General features: G+C 44.0%; 1 protein-coding gene across 3 annotated transcripts; it reads left to right on the top strand.

The window, feature by feature from the left end:
- Positions 1-515: 515 nt before the first annotated feature.
- Positions 516-20,019, top strand: ALDH5A1 (aldehyde dehydrogenase 5 family member A1). 3 transcript variants are annotated; one of them, XM_075585583.1, is made up of 11 exons: positions 516-669; positions 1,257-1,530; positions 4,722-4,805; positions 7,210-7,380; positions 15,812-15,928; positions 16,087-16,230; positions 16,760-16,903; positions 18,209-18,367; positions 18,529-18,698; positions 19,119-19,177; positions 19,428-20,018. In XM_075585583.1, the coding sequence occupies exons 2-11, from the start codon at positions 1,264-1,266 to the stop codon at positions 19,631-19,633; spliced, it is 1,521 nt and encodes a 506-aa protein (XP_075441698.1). In that variant the 5' UTR covers positions 516-669; positions 1,257-1,263; the 3' UTR covers positions 19,634-20,018. The 3 variants fall into 3 exon arrangements, with proteins under 3 accessions (XP_075441698.1, XP_075441701.1, XP_075441699.1); XM_075585584.1 differs by having other exon boundaries at positions 540-572; positions 19,428-20,019; XM_075585586.1 differs by lacking the exon at positions 7,210-7,380 and having other exon boundaries at positions 19,428-20,019.
- Positions 20,020-21,540: the final 1,521 nt, after the last annotated feature.

Raw genomic sequence — 21,540 nt, 5'->3', positions numbered from 1 at the left:
GCTGCATAATATATCTTCATCTTCCACTGACTTGCACTGGGGAAAGGAAACGTTTTTCAGGGAGAAAATAAAAACAAAACATACTTTCTCCTAGCATTGTGTGGTAGTGTCCCTTATAAGCAGGGGGGAGTTGGGCACTATAATCATGGCACTGTGAGCCCCCCTTCCACCTCTACCCCCAGGTTGTTAAACCCTGCAGAATACAGTATCATAACGCCATATTGACATATTTGACACAGCCAAGCTGGATAAAAAGCACACAGACTCCTGTAACACCGACCTGGGCAAAACTCTTTCAATGCAGATAATAGCAACGTATACGATCCTCACACCAAACACAACCTGAATGCAGATGATAGCAGCAGGAGACCATATGAAAGGCAGCAGGAGACCATATGAAAGGCAGCAGGAGGAATGGAGCGCCCACCAGCAGGTGGTGCTATTGTACATGTAATAGCCGCTCTGCCGTCACATTGCAAGGCACAGCAGCTGATTGGAGATCAGTGGCTCACACCCACCCACTGCAGACGATCAGACTGACACTGCCAGCTCGGGGACTTTGCTCTGTGTTGGTGGGGATCTGAGTGTATCGGTACTTCTAGGCCCGTGGATCTTCTGCGGGATCTGTTATACTGGTCCCGTGCATACTGTGATCTGTTTATATTTGCCGTGGGTATTTTGCATCTCGGGTGTATTTTCGCAGTGCATTCAGTGCATGCATTTTCATGCTGCTGCATTATTTTCGTTGGTTGATCATTTGTTTGGGCTATTGTGTTTGCATGGGACAATCGCATCCTATTTTGTGATCACTCGCCATTCAATAACATCTATCTTCTAAGCTATCACGACTTGATTGCACATCTCACTTTCATTGTTATAATTATAACTGTAATGCTAGCAGGTGCCCATTGCAGTTAGTGATTACTGATCATTTAATTATGCCATACCCCCTAACTGTACCTTTTTTTAGCAGGTACACTACACGTGTTTGTCCTGTGTAAGACCAGGTGTACCTATTAAACAGATGGTTTTTGTATATGGTAAGCTGCATAGGTTAGGGGACTTGCATTGAAACTACTCGGCAGTAGCTCCATCCAACACAAGTAGAGAATCTACAGTGCTACCTATTTTTATGTGCAACATTTTGGAGGGTCTGTTATTCTTGTGACTGGGCACCTGGCAGTACATCGTCATTGCTTCTGGTGATTGCAAATAATCTCTCTCTTCCATCTCCCCATTATATCCCTCGGCTGCAGTGCGGTTATGTTTGCACGTCTGCTCCTGCCCAGGATCCTCCCCTCCCACAAGTTATCCTCCTGTCCCCAGGGGCTGCCTGCCTCTCTCGTGCGCTCATCTGCCTATGTGGGTGGCTCCTGGCTGCGCTCTTCGGACTCTGCATCCTTTCCTGTGCTGGACCCGGCCACCGGGGCAGAGCTGTTGCAAGTCGATGACTGTGGGCCCCGGGAGTGCAGGGAGGCGCTGAAAGCCGCCGCCGCAGCCTTTCAGACCTGGAGAGAGGTGCCCGCCAAAGTGAGTATAGGGCAACCTGGCTGCAATGAGAAATGCAGTGGCAGAATAAGCGAGGACATACTGTACCTTGTAACTCCAGTCACACACCTAATTGTACCTATATTTTCCCTTCAGCTAATTACAGCAGCGGTCTATGGCTGCTTTGATAAATGAACGTGTTATCACAACTTCCATTTTTATATTAGTTTATAAAAATATACCCCGAAATGTAGATTTATTTTTTAGAAATTGTTCTTTGCATATGTAGCCCCCTTTCCCTATGCCTAAGGCTGCGGCCAGGCTGGGGGCGGGTGCGCTGGCGCTCGAGCACTGTGACGTTATGCTCGGCTGGGCGATTTCTGGCTAGTTGCGTGCGGGGTGGGGGGGGGGGGGTGTTCTGGGCGCAGGCATGACATCACAGAGCTGGTTCGCCTTAATTGGGCGAACCGCTCACGTGACTCATCAGCGAGCAGCCAAATCAAATTTGGTCGTCTCGCCAAGCAGCAAGCGCGTGCACATGTACCCTCACCTTGGACGAGAGCATTCAGAGTCATCACTCTGGTCGCGCCGTGCGTGCTTTGCTCCACCCTGGTCGCAGACTAAGGGAACTACGCGGTAACTATGCGTGCTGCTGTACCCGTTTGCTCACAGGAGGCCTCTGTCTCTGGGAGCCCGGGGTGAGCTCTTTCTCCTTGCAGTGCAGCGCCTCCAGCTATGAGGGATCCCAGTGATGGCGGGATAACCCCTCACAGGAACCAATACAAAATAAAGAATAATACACCATGCAATGTATATAACTAAGCTTTACTGTACACACCTACTAACACATATAACATATCAACTGTACCTACTGTATAACCCCAGTGACCTAACACTTGGTGGTTCCCCCAAAGTACTGAGGGTGCTGTGGCACCAATACCCCTGGTGCCCTGTCCCAGCAAGTCACCCAAATGTGAGATAGCGCTACCCCCTGTGGATGTAGGTGCACGTTGGGTACCTGCCTGGGCACTCCAGTACCCAGGTGCTCTTTGTCGCTTTGGATTGGAGCAGGTCCCACGTAGCGGGGCCTCCAACACATCTCCTCTCTCCTAAGGGTCCTGATCCTCCTCTCAGGTGAGCTCCAGCTGGAGGGTCTCGCGGTCCTGTGGCCGTCCGGTCACCAGCGCAGTACTAATACCACAAATGGGAAGAGTCCCTATCTAGGGCCTTCCCTGCAACACTCCTCTGATTTGTCTCAGGGCCTAACTAGGGGCAAGGTCTAGGTCTAGCCCAGGAAGCTACTGCTCCCTGGACACTACCTGTCTCCTTGGTGCCTCCGCCAGAACTCACCCGCGCGCTCCCTGCATGCGGGGATATCCTATCTTTCTTCATGCGCGAATCCCATTGGCTGGGGAACCCCACGTGGGTAGTCACTCCCCCTAGGGATTCTGGGATATGTAGTCCCGCGGCTGCATGTGCAGAGCTAACCTAAGATGGCCGCCGCACTCCTCACTCTGCACATACGCGCCTCGCCGCTCTGCCCATGCGCGACTCACAAAATTGCCGCCCCCACCTCCCGATCGCGCGGAGCTCCGGGGAACCACTGCCCAGCTTCCCCGCACCAGAGGCAGGGCAGGGGGACCCGGCTACACACACAATAAAGTGCACATGTTGCGGTGATTTTCAGAGAAGGTGCTCACTTGGTTGTAAGCGTATGTGTCCCACATTGACAAAGGAACTAGCCACATAAAAATGAACACTGTTGGAGGGTCTGCAGTCGTAGTTTTTGTACTCCTATTTGTTGGTCTAATAGACGTGGAAGAAGACCTACCTGGATCACTGACGCTGTGTTAAAACAGTCACAGGTAGACAAGGGAACAGAAAGACATCTGGTGTGGGGTTTTTTGGCCAGAGTTTTTCGCCTCCTCTGTCCTCATGAATTTATTGAACCGGAAGGGAAAAGAAATGATCTACACACAAAGCTTTCAATACACCCTTTTATAATATGTGCATTTAATATCTTGGCCACTAACGCCTCCTACAGGCCACATTGCGAGCCGTTGCCCACAAGTTCCTCAATACATTGATGCCAAATTGTAAAACTACCACCAGATGTAATAAAAATAATACAGTGTATAGAGGCCAAGTAAGTGATGTAATTAGTAGAGTTAGGATGAGACGGGGAGGGATTGATAGCCGTGATTGTTCTAAACCTTGTATTTCAGGGCTCTCCACCTTGCGGCCCGTGGGCCACATCTGGCCCACAATGGGCCTTGGAGTCGCCCTTGGACAGTCTGCTGCTGCCAATTTCCCAGGAAGCAATATGTAATTTGTAGACTTGTGTTCACATTTTAAGCGAATTTAATGTAAATATATTTGGTGCAGATGTGTCCAATGCTTTCAATATGCAAGGATAATCCTTTTAAAATCTTTAGGATTATGTCTATATTACTCTTTTGGCCCTCATACTTGGACATTTTGTTCCAGTTCTGCCACTTTCGAAAGGCTAGCTGAGGCGCACAACTGTATACAGTCATACCCCGCATTAACTATGCAATGGGACTGCAGCATGTATGTAAAGTGAAAATGTACTTAAATTGAAGCACTACCTTTTTTCCACTTATCGATGCATGTACTGTACTGCAATCGTCATATACGTGCATAACTGATGTAAATAACGCATTTGTAACAGGCTCTATAGTCTCCCCGCTTGCACACAGCTTCGGTACAGGTAGGGAGCCGGTATTACTTTCCAGGACGTGCTGACAGGTGCATGCGTGAGCTGGCGTTTGCCTATTGGGCGATATGTCCTTACTCGCGAGTGTACTTAAAGTGAGTGTCCTTAAACCGGGGTATGCCTGTATGCACTGAGGGTGGCTGCCAAGCAGCGCTGAATCAGTTCATGGTTTTTTAAATTTACAAGACGGAACTCATTTTGGTAACTCGGGATGTTTCCGAATCTGAAAATTGTGATTTAACTCCAGAACATCCCCCTTTTACGCCCCAATTCCAATGCTGTACGGAAAAAAAATATTTTTGCCCAGGATTGCTACTTTAACCGATCTGTAGTGGAAGGTCCAGCGAAACATTACAGGCAGCAGTGTTAAACGAACAAAACATTATCTTTCATGGCGCTAAATCCAGGTCAGTGTTCCAACGTTCAAACCTTTTCTGGCTGTTCAATAAACCATATTACTTGAGGGTGAGTGGATACTTGTTTTTTCTCTCTCTAGGAGCGGAGTGCCTTGTTGCGCAAGTGGTATGAGTTGATGATACAGAACAAAGAGGATCTTGCCAAGATAATCACAGCAGAGAATGTAAGAACCCTGCTTTGTATGTATGTATATCTGTGAAGTAAGGTACGCCTTTATGTAGTTACCAACCCAGGTGCCACGGATGTGGAGTATGTGCAGCAATTCAAAAATAGATCCCGCACTCTCGTTCAGGAAATATCTAATGTCCCCAATAGGAACCGAAACTTTGGTGACCGCGAAGTCCCAAGACTGTTGGTTGTATGTATTTTATGTCTTTATTTGTATAGCGCCATTAATGTACATAGCACTTGACAGTAGTAATACACGTGGTAATCATATAAATAATATAATATAAATAACAGGTCATGGGAATAAGTGCTACAGATATAAACGTAACATTTAGGAAGAGGAGTCCCTCCTCTGAGGAGCTTACAATCTAATTGGTATGTAGGAGGAACGTACATAAACAGTAGTAGGGCATTTTGGTAAGTGCTTCTGCAGAGGGCCAAGCTTTATGTATCATGTGCAGTGGTCGACAAATCACCAAAAAATCTACTCGCCGAACAAAAAAATCTACTCGCCACCTAGTACCACACGTGTGCTGCTTGGGCAAATTGGCGCTCGCCACGATGTTAAATCCACTCGCCCGAGGTGTGCAAATGTATAGGTTTGTCGAACACTGATCATGTGTATAGTAATATCTACGGTGCTACTCATATGCTTCATTAAAAAAGTGTGTCTTAAGGTGGGTCTTAAAGGTGGATAGAGAGGGTGCTAGTCGGGTATTGAGGGGAAGGGCATTCCAGAGGTGTGGGGCAGTCAGTGAGAAAGGTTTAAGGCGGGAGAGGGCTTTAGATACAAAGGGGGGAGAGAGAAGACTTCCTTGAGCAGAACGCAAGAGTCTGGATGGTGCATAGCGAGAAATTAGGGATGAGATGTAAGGAGGGGCAGAAGAGTGTAAAGCTTTAAAAGTGAGGAGGGGAATTGCATGTATCATACAGGATTTAATAGGAAGCCAGGAGAGGGATTTCAGCAGGGGAGACGCTGAGATAGATTTAGGAAACAGTAGAGTGATTCTGGCAGCAGCGTTTAGGATAGATTGTAGGGGAGGCAGGAAGGCCGGACAGCAGGAGGTTACAGTAGTCGAGACGGGAGAGAATGAGGGCCTGAGTCAGAGTTTTAGCAGTCGAGGAACAGAGGAAAGGGCGTATCTTTGTGATATTGCGGAGGAAAAGGCGACAGGTTTTAGAAATGTTTTGAATGTGGGAAGAGAATGTGAGAAAGGAGTCGAGTGTGACCCCTAGGCAGCGTGCTTGGACTACTGGGTGAATGACTGTAGTTCCAACAGTAATGTGGAAGTAGGTAGTATGGCCAGGTTTGGGAGGAAGTACGAGGAGCTCTGTTTTTGTCATGTTAATGTCGGCGGAGGGCCATCCAGGATGATATCGCAGAGAGACATTCAGAAACTTTGGTCTGTACAGCAGGTGTAAGGTCAGGGGTTGAAAAGTAAATTTGTGTGTCAGCATAGAGGTGATATTTAAACCCAAGGGATGTGATTAGGTCACCTACAGAAAGTGTACAGCGAAAAGAGAAGAGGTCCCAGGACAGAGCCCTGGGGTACCCCCACAGAGAGATCTATGGAGGAGGAGAAGGTGTTAGCAGAAGAGACACTGAAAGTACGAAGGGAGGTAAGAGGAGATCCAGGATAGAGCTTTGTTACTAATACCAAGAGTATGGAGAATGTGGAGGAGAAGAGGGTGGTCCACGGTGTCAAATGCTGCGGAGAGGTCAAGTAATATGAGCAGAGTGTAATGATCTCTGTCTTTGGCAGCATGGAGGTCATTAGTTATTTTCGTGAGGGCTGTTTCAGTCGAGTGAGCAGTGCGGAAGCCAGATTGTAGAGGGTCTAGGAGAGAATAGGTGTTGAAAAAGTGGAGCAAGCGAGAGAATACAAGACGTTCAAGGAGTTTAGAGGCAAAAGGCAGGAGGGAGACAGGTCGATAGTTAGAAAGACAGGTAGGGTCAAGCTTTCTGTTTTTGAGTAATGGTATAACTGTTGCATGTTTTGAAGGAGGAGGGAAAGGTACCAGAATAAAGGGAGGAGTTAAATATGTGTGTGAGCATAGGGGTTATAGTAGGAACAAGATGTTTTAGGAGATGGGAGGGAATGGGGTCAAGAGGGCAAGTGGTAGAGGGAGAAGTATTTGTATATCTAGCTATACCTCTTACAAGGAGCTATGGGTTGCCTGCATTAGCACCTTGTTTGAATTTACAGTAAGGGACCTGAAAAAGCTCGAGCTCGTAAGAAAAGTTTTTAAAAACTCTTTATTTTTTATCATTTTGCCAAAAAATCAAAAACTTAAAGATATATTTCTGCTACAAATGGCCTCAGCAATGCTGTAATAAAGCTTATTCAATATTCAAAATATGTGTGAAATGTAGCTTTATATATGACCTTTTCCCTCAGGGTAAACCAATGAAAGAAGCAGTTGGTGAGATTGTGTATGCAGCTAACTTTTTGGAGTGGTTTTCAGAAGAGGCTCGTCGTATATATGGGGATGTGCTTTCAGTTCCAATGAAAGACAGAAGGGCCTTGGTCCTCAAACAACCTGTTGGAGTTGTAACAATCATTACCCCAGTAAGTGTTACAGGGCTAGGATAAAGGAAGGGGATTTAAAGGGGCAGTCCTGCCTAGGACCTGATTTAACTAAGATCTTATTGACACTTTTTTTTTTTAGTATTGCAAGTATTTCAATATTTTTATTTAAGCTTTCAAAATTTCAGTGGTAAACAAAAGCTTTGCAGGGATATTACAATATTTGCCTATTGTACTTTACTGTAAACATTGTTTTGTGCTTTGTAAAGTCATTGATTCCATCATCAGTTAAAAAGAATAATATAATTAGTGGATGCTCACTGAAAAAAATCTAAAACATTAATTCTTCACAGAATACAAAAATGAAATTGTTAGTTTAATGTTGATTTAAATCTTTATATGAAAGCTAATTACACCAAAAAAGGAATCTTGACCAATAGAACATGCAGCGTATGTTCTATTTGTACAGTATGACACGTAATAAAAATAGATAAATGCGCAGACTTTGTAAGTAAATTCAATAGTCTCTCTCTGACTTTAACCTAGAACTATGGCATATTACCTGAAAAATATTATTTGATGTGTTGTTCCATGTTTAATGGTTCGTCCGTACGAAAAAGGGTGACCTGAGGTCTTCAATGCTTCTCGGTGCGTACCTCCGACAAGCTCCCAGCTTCTTTGCTCTGCTGCTGGAGACTTCTACCCATGTTCCACAGTATTCTCTTTTCATAATCCTGAGCACTGTGGAGACGATGTGTGGGTGGAAGGCTCCAGCGACAAAGAAGCTGGGAGCTTATGGAGGTATACACAAAGAGGAAACTAACCCAGTTTGGGCACGCAGTCAAAAACCTGGTTGTATTGTGGTAATATTAAAAACATGTAACTTTATTATTATCCTTTCAAATAATGGTGATTAAAATGAATATTAAACACAACGTCGTGTCCTGTAATACAAACTTATAATGCTGAAGTCCAGGATACCTCAAGGTTGTGAAAGGGTTACTATGTCCCTTCACTTGCAATGTCTGGGTAATGTAGCTCAGATTTGCAATATGGTACTTTAATTGTCCACTGTTCACTAAATGTGAACAAAACTACCTCAAATGGTACAAAGTTTGCAGTATGATTAGCGATAAATGTATGTGGAGATAACCTGCATACATATACTGTATATAGGACAATATGGGTCATATTTTTCAAAGGCTTGTGTGTGGGGAGGGGGACTAGGTGGCTACCAACAGGTGTATATATAGCCCCTGTGTTAATGATTCATTGGTTGACCTATGACATGAGCCCTCTGCAGCACAGTGTAATGTGCATAGTGTAACCAGCAGAGGGGGCTGTTTAAAACTCATCTCATTGTCATGAACACTACATAGTCTAAAGGTAAGTAATAGTACACTGGCGACACACTTTATTCGAGCTCGGCTAGTCCCACGAATTCGGGTATACCCGGGTGTATTGAGGTTTGTGACTGTTTTCTGCCCGAGTGCATTGAGGTATTTTCTAGGCAGGGATTGAAGCATTTTATTCCCGCTGGCTGCAATACTGCACAGTATATATATATATATATATATATATATATATACTGCATTACAATTCATGAATTTATGCCATCTGGTAGACACGCGAAGCATTGCAGCCTATTAAATCCTAATCATTATCATTTAACAGATCAGCCGCCCGTCAGCCAGGCATGAACCCAGGCTGGGAAGGCAAACGCAACGGGGCTTGTCAGAGGTGAGGAGCGGCGCATTCCAGGTATCTGCCAGGTACATACTGGGTATTTGCTCGAATAAAGTGTGTCGGTGCAGTAACTTGTTGTGAATCTGCTACTTCGTAGCTTTGTCAAGGGTATGATATAGTAGATCAAACAAGGTTACAAATTGTTATCGCTAAGTTTGTGTGAACCCTAAAGTACAGTGGGTCCAAATCGTGGACAGGTCAACATTGAGAAAATGCAGGATGTAATCCCCAATAAATGAGGGGTAATTGTAATGTTACTAAGGTACACCTATTCTACCAACGTGTATGGTGGACTCCAGATTCCCACCTAATGTTTCCGTAATAAAGGGAATGTATTGGTGGCAGGATACTTGTTCTATCCCATCAGGAAATGATTGCTGGCGCAACAGAACACCGTTACCAGATGATGAATCCGGGTTAGGGTTTGTGCTAACCAGGAATTATTTTCTATTCCATAACAAATACTACCATCAGATACGAGGGACGGCAATGGGAACCAAGTGTGCCCCCTCGTACGCCAACCTATATTTAGCTTGGTGGGAATCACAGGTAGTGTTTGCTGAAGCCCTAGAGGAGCACACAAGCCACATAATTATGTGGACAAGATTTATAGACGACGTACTCCTCTTGTGGCAGGGCACGGTAGCACAGCTAACAACATTCATTAATATCCTCAACACTCACCAATAACCTCAGACTGACTGGTGAGCATAATATTCAAACCATCTGCTTCCTGGACCTCAGAATCTCAAAGGGTCCAGAGGAGGTATTGGAGACCACCATCTTCAGGAAGCCAACAGCGACTAACAGCCTGCTTCAGGCAACCAGTCACCATCCAGGGTCACTAATAAGAGGCATACCGGTGGGACAATTCCTCCGTATCAAACGAAACTGCCGTAATACTGCGGAATTTGAACACCAAGCCCAGATCTTATTAAAAAGATTTAGTGACAGAGGGTACAGCAGAAAAACCGTAAAGACCGCGTATAAACGGGCAAAGTATACACCTAGAGTGGATTTACTTAAAAATACAACATCGAGCCCCGGTAAGAAAAATATACACTGCATTGGTAGCTTCAATTGCCAGTGGAAACAAACACGTGAGATTTTTAAACGCCACTTGCCTATCCTCAAAGCAGATACGAACATTACATCAGCTCTCCAGGATTTTCCATCCATGGTCAGTAGGAGAGCAAGGAGTCTGCGAGACACCCTGGTGCACAGTCACTGCAAGGATCCATCAGCTACACAATGGCCAACAACTAAACCATTAGGCACTTTCACATGCCAAAGGTGCAAAGCTTACAAAGTTGTTAAAACAGGGAAAGTATTTACCAAAAGTGATGATTCCAAAGAGTATGAGGTGCGCAAGTTTATTAACTGACTCACAGCAGGAGTTATATACTTGGGCACCTGCATGTGTGGCAAGAAATACATCGGCAAGACGAGAAGACCCTTCAAACAGAGGATATTAGAACATATCGGGAGTATTCGGAATAAAACTGACACCCCATTAGCCCGACATGTCAACTTAGTCTATGACGGTAACATCGAAGCCATAAAATGGGCATCAGAAAGGGTAACTGGGATGATGTATTGCTTAAAAAAGAAGCGAGGTGGATATATACATTAAAAACCCAGTCACCCGGCGGCCTAAATGAAGGGTTCATGTACACAGCGTTCATCTGAGAGCGGCATCATTTCCAACATTCTTATACTGGATTCATCATCTGGTAACTGTGTTCTGTTGCGCCAGCAATCATTTCTTGATGGGATAGACCAAGTATCCTGCCACCAATACATTCCCTTTCTTACAGAAACATTAGGTGGGAATCTGGAGTCCACCATACACCTTGGTATAATAGGTGTACCTTAGTAACATTACACGTACCCCTCCATTTATTGGGGATTACATCCTGCATTTTCTCAATGTTGACCTTTCCACGATTTGGACCCACTGTACTTTAGGGTTCACACAAACTTAGTGGTAACAATTTGTAACCTTGTTTGATCTACTATATCATACCCTTGACAAAGCTATAATGTGTGTGTGTGTGTGTGTGTGTGTGTGTGTGTATATATATATATATATATACTGTTTTATTAATACGCCTGTGACGATAGCTTCCACAGGCTTATTAATATTACACAAAAATAACTGGGTTTGAACTGAACGAGGCTTAAGATATAATAAAGTGAGTTTATTCCTTAGGATAGGTGAACACAACAGATAATACAGCAACAAACAAGAAGTACACTTACAGTGGGGTTGGGGAATGAGAAGTATGATGTAGCATTTCTCTCAGCAATCAGGAAATCATTCAGGTGATATCAGGTAACCATATCAGCAAACGAAGCCTATAGGGAACCATGTTAAAAATGGTTTTTGAGGCAAAAAGTGACACTGTGTGCTCATTTGCATGTCATTTCCCAGAATCCCTTGCTGCAGTGGAAGTGCTGTATGCTGGGTGATAATGGGGAAAGGCGGGGTTGCAGACCTGCCCAAGACATGCAGATGAGCATACAGTTGTATTTGCATATATATATATATAGAGAGAGAGAGAGAGAGAGAGAGAGAGAGAGAGATATAAGTAGCAGATTCACAACGAATTACTTACCTTTTGACTATGTAGTGTACATGACATTGAGATGAGTTTTAAACAGCCTCCTCTGCTGGTTACACTATGCACATTACACTGTGCTGCAGAGGGCTCATGTCATAGGTCAACCAACGAACCATTAACACAGGGGCTATATATACCTGTTGGTAGTTACCTAGTGTCCCCCCCACCCACACACACACAAGCCTTTGAAAAAGTGTTTCAACGAGAAACGCGTGCGTCAGGCAGCAGGTGCACGCGCAGGAGTTCACAGCTGACAGCTCTGAACCTAGCCACACAACGGAGGTGGCTCCTGATCGTGTCACTCTACTCTTTTAGGGACTCTGCTCTTAATACTTATACTATAACCACTATCCTAAGGCCTGGGACATAGTAAACACTTTGTTGCTGTTGCTTGCTGCCGCTCGCTCTACCAGGAGCTTTTTGCTGTCCTGGCAGAGGAGACAGCAAGCGCGCTTGGGAGGCGGGTATCACTGTGTGTGTGTGTCACTTTGAAGTGGTCTGTGTGTTTGTGTGTCACTGGGGAACCTGTGTGTATGTGTATATATGTGTGTGTGTGTGTGTGTGTATATTATATAATATTTAAAAAAAAAAAAAAGACATGTGAGAATAAATTATTTATTAACATTGTGCAACTTTGATAAATATATTCACACACACACACACACACACACACACACACACACACACACACACACACACACACACACACACACACACACACACACACACACACACACACACACACACACACACACACATATATACAGTATATATAGAAGTAGCAGACACATATACACACACATACACACATATATACAGTACACACATATACACATAACACATACACATACACACACACCACACACCACACACCACACACATTCATACACACACCACATACAATACACACACATACACACACACACACACACATACACACACACACACACACGCATTCACATACACATACATACATACACATATACACATACACACACACATACACACACATACGCACACACCTCTGTCTGGTCTGCTGGCTCTGTAGTTACAATGCCGGACCGGCTGCAGCCACATTTGATGGGAGCGGTCACGTGACCGCTCCTCCGCTTCCCCGAGCGGCAAATTTCAAACTTGCTTGTCTCGGGGAAGTTTCTCAGCCTCTGCACGCATCAGCACGCATGCGGAGGGAGAAACTATAGCCGCGCTGATTACAGATGCAGGGGCTTTGTGTATCTGTTCAGCGCGGCTCAGCGACGCTGAGTTCACAATGTCCTGGGCCTAATAGTCTGAAGTAAAGGGTGCATTTTAGGGACTTTTTCTCCTCGGGTACATTAAGCAGTGTATCGGTCAGTAGCATACTAGCCTGGATTCATCTTATCTGTGCTGGGATTTGCAGGGTTTTTACTTACCGCTGCTACCACAGCATCAGAATCCAACCGGCAGTAGGATCAATTGTACAGGTTACTATAGAGCATTTGGTTGTGAGCATAACAGTTCTTCGGTGCTGTTTGAGTTTAGCTGATCATTCATTATTACACCAGTGCACCAGCCTGTCACAATATGGGTACATGCTTACACAAACAGCACACTCTACAGATGTTATGAGTGACCAGTATATTTGGTATTCACCAGGTCCTTTTACATATTGCAGTAGTGTTGCACATCAACACAGTGTATTTCATATGACCCACTGTGTCCTATATACAGTATATGTATGCAGGTTATCTCCACATAACTGTGTTTAACCCTATGTACATTTCTAGATAAGGTGTCATTATCACCTACAACATTTATCTCCGATCATATTGCGAACTTTGTACCATTTGAGGTAGTTTTGTTCACATTTAGTGAACAGTGGACAATTAAAGTACCATATTGCAAATCTGAGCTACATTACCCAGACATTGCAAGTGAAGGGACATATTAACCCTTTCAGCACCTTGAGGTATCCTGGCCTTCAGCATTATAAGTTTGTATTACAGGGTACGACTTTGTGTTTAATATTCATTGTAATCACCATTATTTTAAAGGATAATAATAACGTTACATGTTTTTAATATTACCACAATACAACCAGGTTTTTGACAGAGTGCCCAAACTGGGTTAGTTTCCTCTTTGTGTATAGTAGTAGTTACTTACCCAGGGAGCACCGTCATTACAACTATACTTTTAAGCAGTTGCGGGGGTCCCCCTTTTCGTACATCAGCTTATGGAGGTACCCACCACAAAGGGCTGAAGATCTAGATTCTAAAGTGACCTTTTGAAGTGAAACTTCTTTAGTGGCACCTATTCTCATGAGGCAAAACTGGAGCGAAGGAGACGAAAATGAAACGGAAGTGAAGTGACTCCCCCTCCCCCCCCCCCCATGCCTGCTGTGACATGCGGCGGCAGCGATAGCCGCCGGCGCCGCTCCTAACGGCGGCCGCAAATCCACCCTCCCCACCCGCTGTGACATGCCGCCGCCGGCGCCGCTCCTAACGGCCGCCGTTACCCCTAGACGTGCGCAGAGCTTCCGGTACTGTGGGTGTACCAAGATGGCGGAAGCCCCGCAAGTCCTCCGGCTGTGAGAGGAGGAGCCGCTGCTCAGCCTTTCTCCTCCCTCTTGCTTCCCCGAGTCCCGCTGACTGAGTGCCGCCGGTGCCGGAGGAGGAGAGGAGCCTCGGGATCATGACGGCCGCTGCGCTGTCAGCATGTGCCGCGCATGCGCGCACAGACGTTATCGTGCGCTCCTGGCTCCTGCTCCGGTAACGCGGGAAGCGGGGGGTTTGAGCGCGCCGCTTCCCATGCAGCACTGCCGGAGGGGGGGGGGCTCTTAATCACGGTATCAGCCCCTCACATACGGCGGGCCCGGTGCGGCCGCGTCTCCGTGGGGGAGGGGGAGAGGAGAGCAGGGGAGGAGGGGGGGGAGAGACTCAGACAGAGCCGCAGCTCCGCCTGGGATGGGGGGGAGTCAGGAGAGAGGGGGCAGGACACAGAAAGAGAGACACACACACACACACATATACACATATATACACACACACACACTGACTGACACACATACACACACACTGACTGACACACATACACACACACACACACTGACTGACACACATACACACACACACACACTGACTGACACACATACACACACACACTGACACGCACGCACACTGACACACATACGCACGCACACTGACTGACACACATACACACGCACATTGACTGACACACATACGCACGCACGCACACTGACACACATACGCACACTGACCGACACAGAGAGACATTCACACAACACAGAGAGAGAGAGACATACACTGACACACACACACACACACACACATTGACTAACACACACTGACACACACACACACTGACACACACGCACACACTGACTGACACACATGCACACAGTGACCGACAGACATACACACAGTGACCGACACACATATACACAGTGACCGACACACACACAAACAAACACACATACATACTCTCTGACTGACACACATACATACTCACTGACTGACACACATACACACACTGACTGACACATACACTGACTGACACGTGTGCCGAGCATGCGCGTTATAAGTCAATTTCTGTGACAAAAGTCAAAAAAGTTTCACTTACTATGCGCGTGCACAGCACACACAGCTTTTTTTTCTCAAATACAGCGAACCGTGAAACGTTGCGATGGCGATGGCAACGTTCATCTTTTTTTCATATTTCTTATATAAGTAGAACATACTCTGCATGAGTGACCTTTGGACAGGTTTCATCCTTATTGTACATACGTTGTGTGATGTACACAGTAGCTCCTATGACAGTAGGAGAAAATTGGTGCAGTATTATATTTTTTTCATATACTGTACACACAAGTTTTGACCCACTACACGAGACTCCCTATTTACAGCCAGTCCCCGGTCCCGATGACATGATAAATGTCCTCACTGACAAAGGTCTCTTCAATGCATTGCACCTACATTTTGAATATGTGCTACACTTAAGTCATGTTAGAAATTTGATGAACGAATTGTAGATTTACAAAGCCCTTGAGCTGCAGACCCTCATAGCGGCCGTGTGATTAACAATGTTACATTTTTCTCCCATCCCAGTGGAATTTCCCTAGTGCCATGATCACAAGGAAGGTGGGAGCAGCCCTTGCAGCTGGTTGCACTGTGATAGTGAAGCCTGCAGAAGATACTCCATTATCTGCATTGGCACTTGCTGAGGTACGTTTTCAAATGTATGTATACTTAGTAAGTATTAATCATTGTGTCTTGTGTGATGCCTGAGGAAGTGATCTTTCTGTGTGAATGATGTAGTACAGTATTGTAGCCTCTGAAGTAATATTCATAATGCAGCGTCTGCTTGCTGTTCTGTGTTGCAGCTTGCTCACCAGGCTGGGATCCCGGCAGGAGTCTATAATGTGGTTCCATGTTCCAGAGAGAAGGCTCCAGCTGTAGGGAAAGCCCTATGTACTGATCCCTTGGTAGCCAAAATTTCCTTTACTGGTTCAACTGCAACAGGAAAGGTAAACCGCAAAACAGAGAAGTACCTTCAAACCTTATAGTTTGATCAGTGATGGTATACAGTGTGTGAAGAGGGATATACTATGTTAATTCCCAGGTGTGTATATATATGAATTATGTTGTTTCCATAAAGCGAGCATTTGTATGTGCATTGAAATTACTTGGTAATGCCAACATTTTAATCTCCCATAGCATAAAAAGTAATTTAACAGTCGTATGAAGAAGCCATGATAACACACTGACACCTAGAAGTACAATCAAAATCCTTCTGTACATTGTTCACAATGAGACATTTCACCCAATTATACAGTTTCTGAAATGCTAAGAAAAGACCTGGCAATGAAAGATTGTTTGACATTTTCTAAATTAGCTTGTTTTAACGTTGCTATATATTGTTTAAGTAGGATTATATTTGTACTGATACCGTTCAATGCTGAAAGGGCCTGAATTTGTAGGACTTTGAGCACCTTGTTTCCAAATGTATGTATGATTTGGACGCTGGTTTGTCATACTGACTTGTGTTTGCTGTAGATCCTGCTCCGCTATGCCGCTGACTCTGTAAAGAGAGTGTCTATGGAGCTTGGAGGACATGCCCCATTCATAGTGTTTGACAGTGCAAATGTTGACCAAGCTGTTGCAGGAGCTCTCGCTTCAAAATTCCGTAACTCCGGCCAGGTGCGTAAACATGGTCACGCATCGGGATGCCTGGTGATCCAACCTAAAAATACCTATGAGCTTATTTTAGTGCTTTATCATAGTAAGACTTAATTTAGTGCCCACCAATAATGTAACATTTTAATTGTGTTCATGTAAACATAAAGAGGACAAGTCTGTACAATGTAATGTAGTAATCCTGTTAAGAACTCCTGTTGTTCCATTAAAAGTTATCAGTCTGCATGTCTATGGGCATCTGTACACCGGCATGTACTTCTATATTATGGTTAGGAAATATGAGGTATTTGTGCAGATAAATTGTGAAAAACCAACGTTTAGAATATGGCGAACAAGTCACAGAATGTGCAAAACAGGATTTGGGGAACCACAGACTATATGTCAATAACATTAAACACGCACTGCATGCAGCATACTTAATTGGCACTTAAAATTGAATAGACTATCAGAATGTAATGCTGATATCCCCTCTCACCCTCCTCCCCGTCTCCTGCCCCCTCACACCACATATGTCACCATTTACAGTAGAAGTACCTGCAATACATTTGTTTATGAAGAAATGCACTGGAGATTAATATGTAAACATTGATATTGGAAATATTTCAAATTATATATTGGTGTATTGAAAAAGGTAATAAAGAAATACAAATCTAATAGACATCTATGTTAAAAGTGTACAGTACTTAAATGCTAGTGCCAGGTTATCTACCCCAAATTCAAAGATGTTACGTTCAAGCTACGACTTGTTACTTGCATTATTCAAACTGTAGTTTAGTATTTGTGGCAGATGGACTTTTTGTCCAATTCTGTTTCTCTAATACCATAAAAGCCACACACTGAAAAAATACTTGGCCCTTTTAGCTGCTTTTAAATCCACAACACTCTCCACCACACCTTCCCTTCCCACTCATTTAGTTCTTAACTTGTGTTATATGGAGGTACCCTGGGGCTGAACCCCTGGGAATCCCCTGGCTCCCAACATTCTAGTTCTAAAATAGAACACAGAACTTGCACAGGAAAATAAGATGTCCTTGCTCTGGAGGCCAATAGAAAGCCACCGTATCAGAAGATGATCTTGCAGCTTTACATTAGTGACCCCCAGCAGCTATATTTAATTTTTCTCACAAGCCTGGAAGATAAAAGGGAAGTGTCACAGAAGCGGGGTCCACAGAGGATAGGGTAAATTCAAGCAACGTAAATTGCGGCTTGAAGGCATAACATTAATCTGCCTTGGCAAAACTGACGTTCTCTGTGGTTCGGGTCTTTTTGCTGACCTTGCGCTCCCCTGTTTCTTTGTTTTTTTTTCAGACCTGCGTATGCACAAACAAATTCCTGGTGCAGGAAGGGATACATGATATCTTTGTTCAAAAATTATCCGAGCTCATCAAGAAAGAGCTGCATGTTGGAAATGGATTTGAGGAGGGAGTTACGCAGGGACCACTCATCAACGAGAAAGCCGTGCAGAAGGTGATCACACAAGATGGAAACTTTGTAGTTAATGGTATCTCGATCTTGAGGATAAATCATTTGACAAATCTTGTGTAATGCTATTGCTTCTAGTCTTTGGAGAAAATGGCTCTTGATTAATGTTTGCTCTGAAGCCGACTTTGCCATGTCTTTGGCTTCAGGTGGAGCAGCACGTGGGTGATGCTGTGTCGCAGGGAGCACGCATTGAAACTGGTGGCAAACGACACGACCTTGGGAAGAATTTCTATGAGCCAACATTGCTCAGCAATGTCACAACAAACATGCTGTGCATACAAGAGGAAACGTTTGGACCTTTAGCACCTGTCATCAAGTAAGAGGGGGTTTGCTTAGAAAGATCTTGAATCTATTCCTTATGAACAATTCGAGAAACCTACAAGTAGTCTGCCATCCGCACTCCTTAGCAGAGGTTGCTTTGCTAACAGCGGAAGCCAGTGAATAATAAATGGGTGAAAACTCTGCAACACATTATTTTTTATTTTTTTTAAGTTCATGTGCTGCTATATATATATTTTTATCAGGTTATGTTACAAATTATTTTTACTTTTTGGGGCAATTGCTGCATTTTTAAAGGTAACTTAAATATTTTGGCTCAGGCTACACGTGTTGGTTTTTTGGTATGATGAAAAAATACAACATGTTTTAAGAAACTCTTACTCTTATTTTCCAGAATAGCGTTTAATCTGTTTCTCTGTCTTTCGGTGACGATCTCAGAACTGCTTTTTCATAACAGGTTTAACACAGAAGAGGAAGCGGTTGCCATTGCAAATTCAGCCAATGTGGGCTTAGCAGGTAATTCTTTCTGCACAGATGTCATGTTTAAAGAATAAAACAAAAAATGTCCGTAATGGAAAGTGTATATTGGTTGTAGATTTATATTTTTTCAAATGCACTAAGGAGCACCGCAGTTTGATCAGTGTACCGTAGGTCTCAGAATCTTGTTGGTGAAATTAAAAAATGAATTATAAAACCTGCAAAGATCAGTAGTTTGTTAAATGCATGTTTAACCATGGTTGATTTGTGTCTTTGTCACTGGTTGCAGGGTATTTTTACTCGCAAGATCCAGCGCAGATCTGGAGAGTGGCTGAACGCTTGGAAGTGGGGATGGTAGGAGTAAATGAAGGCTTGATATCGGCTGTCGAGTGCCCATTTGGCGGTGTGAAGCAGTCTGGCCTTGGACGAGAAGGGTCAAAATATGGCATTGATGAGTATTTAGACATTAAATATGTCTGCTTTGGAGGCTTATAACGTTAGGTAGTAAGTTCAACATAGCAAAAATACCTTTACCAATCGCTGACATTTTGTCCTGGACTCGCATATTAACCATAACATTTTGTGAGTAATGTTTTGTGTACAGGTAAACCAATGGAATATGGCTCACAAAAATAACGTTTCAAACAGAAATAACCTTACCTAAAAGGATTATCACTAGAGAAAATCTAATCACGATTTTGTTCTGTAGACACAGATATCAATGTTGTTTGGTTCAGCGTCTCGTTCTTGCTTCTGTTGTAGATTGAGCTGGGTTATATGAAGCACAACTGAACTAAGTACTGTTTTTCAAATCGGATTTACAACCGTATTGCGGCACTGACATAAATCTGGAAACTAGAAGGAAACGGCGCTACTGCGCATGTCTGAAAAGAAGCTCCCAGGATGATCTTCACAAAACTTTATTGGACACACACAGGGCTACACCAGCATCTCCCCCTCTACGCGTTTCACCCTTTCACAGAGGGCTTCGTCTCGGAGTGGGGAGAAGTGGTGACAGCCTCTTAAATAGCCTAAAAGCCCGCGAAAGCGGATTTAAAAGATTTTAACTCCTTCAGTATTAAACAGTTTTTTTACAAGTCTCATTGCACATAAATCATCCTGTATGCGTTATTCCCTTAGGACATCTCTAGGTGCATAACATGCCAACCCAGGGGATAATCAGATAATAAACATACATAAAGATAAGACTGTTTGGCTGTATACTGGAGGTGTATAAATATACTTAAAAACTAGAAACAACACTGCAAGAAAAACCATTGTCCGCATTCCTTCTAAATAGAACCAAAACAATATAAATCCATTGTTTAAACATATAGGGACTTCATAATCTCATAAGCCATATTAATTCAGCCTTATGTTGTTTGGCCTCGAAGTACTAGGAAGGGTATATGAACAAGGAAGGGGGGGGGGGAGGGGAAAAGAAAAGGGGGGGGGGGGGGGGTGGAAGGGGGAAAAAGAGGGAAGGGGGGGGGGGGAGGGAAAAAGGTTGTGGGGAGGGAGGGATATAGGATAGGGAGAGGGGGGGGAAGGAAAGTGGGGGCAGGGAATCAGACAGACACAAGAAACAAAGCAAGGGATAACAGTAAATTCACAGTTCACATGATTTCATGATTGATACATGTACATAAATGCCTATGGGCATGCATATCTCAGGTTAAAGTTCACTAAGTAGTTCTAGAGGAAACATCGCAGATCCCAATCCACATTAAGTCCGTTGGGTTGTAGTGTATTTAATGTATGTATCCAGTGTGCCTCTCGTTGATGTAAGAGCTTCTTCCTATCACCTCCCCGTGGGGGGATGGCTATGTGTTCAATTGCACAACAATGGAAATTATCTACTGTACCCAACGGACAGTTATTAAAGTGAATTGGTACCGGATGTGTCATGTCTTTGTTTTTTATTAACCTAAGATGTTCTAGAATGCGGACTTTCAGGGCTCTACTGCTTAGGCCCACATATTGCTTTTTACATCCGCATTGTAGTAGGTAAACCACAAAATTAGTTTGACATGACATGAACGATTTGATTTGATATTTATGTCTATCCTCTTTGTTGGAGAAATGCGTAGTCTTAATCATTCTAGGGCAAATTTTGCAATGTCCACATTTATATGATCCAATTAATCTCGGAAAGAAAGAACGTTTGGTTTTTCTGTCATTTGTTATTTTCAACATGCTGGGTGCCAGCATGTTCCCTAATGTAGGAGCTCTACGAAACACTACCTTTGGTCCTATACACACCATTTTACTCAATAATGGATCTAGGGACAGTGTGGCCCAATGTTTGCGTATTATAGCTTTGATAGAGTTCGCTTGTTCGCTAAAGTTAGTGATAAAGAATGGCGCTTCTGTGTTCTCGACAGATGTATCTTTGGCACTAC

The sequence above is a fragment of the Ascaphus truei genome, chromosome 2 (genome assembly GCF_040206685.1).
Source record: "Ascaphus truei isolate aAscTru1 chromosome 2, aAscTru1.hap1, whole genome shotgun sequence".
Classification (NCBI taxonomy): domain Eukaryota; kingdom Metazoa; phylum Chordata; class Amphibia; order Anura; family Ascaphidae; genus Ascaphus; species Ascaphus truei.
Note: the sequence above shows the minus strand (reverse complement) of the source record. Positions and strands in the feature narration are given on the sequence as shown.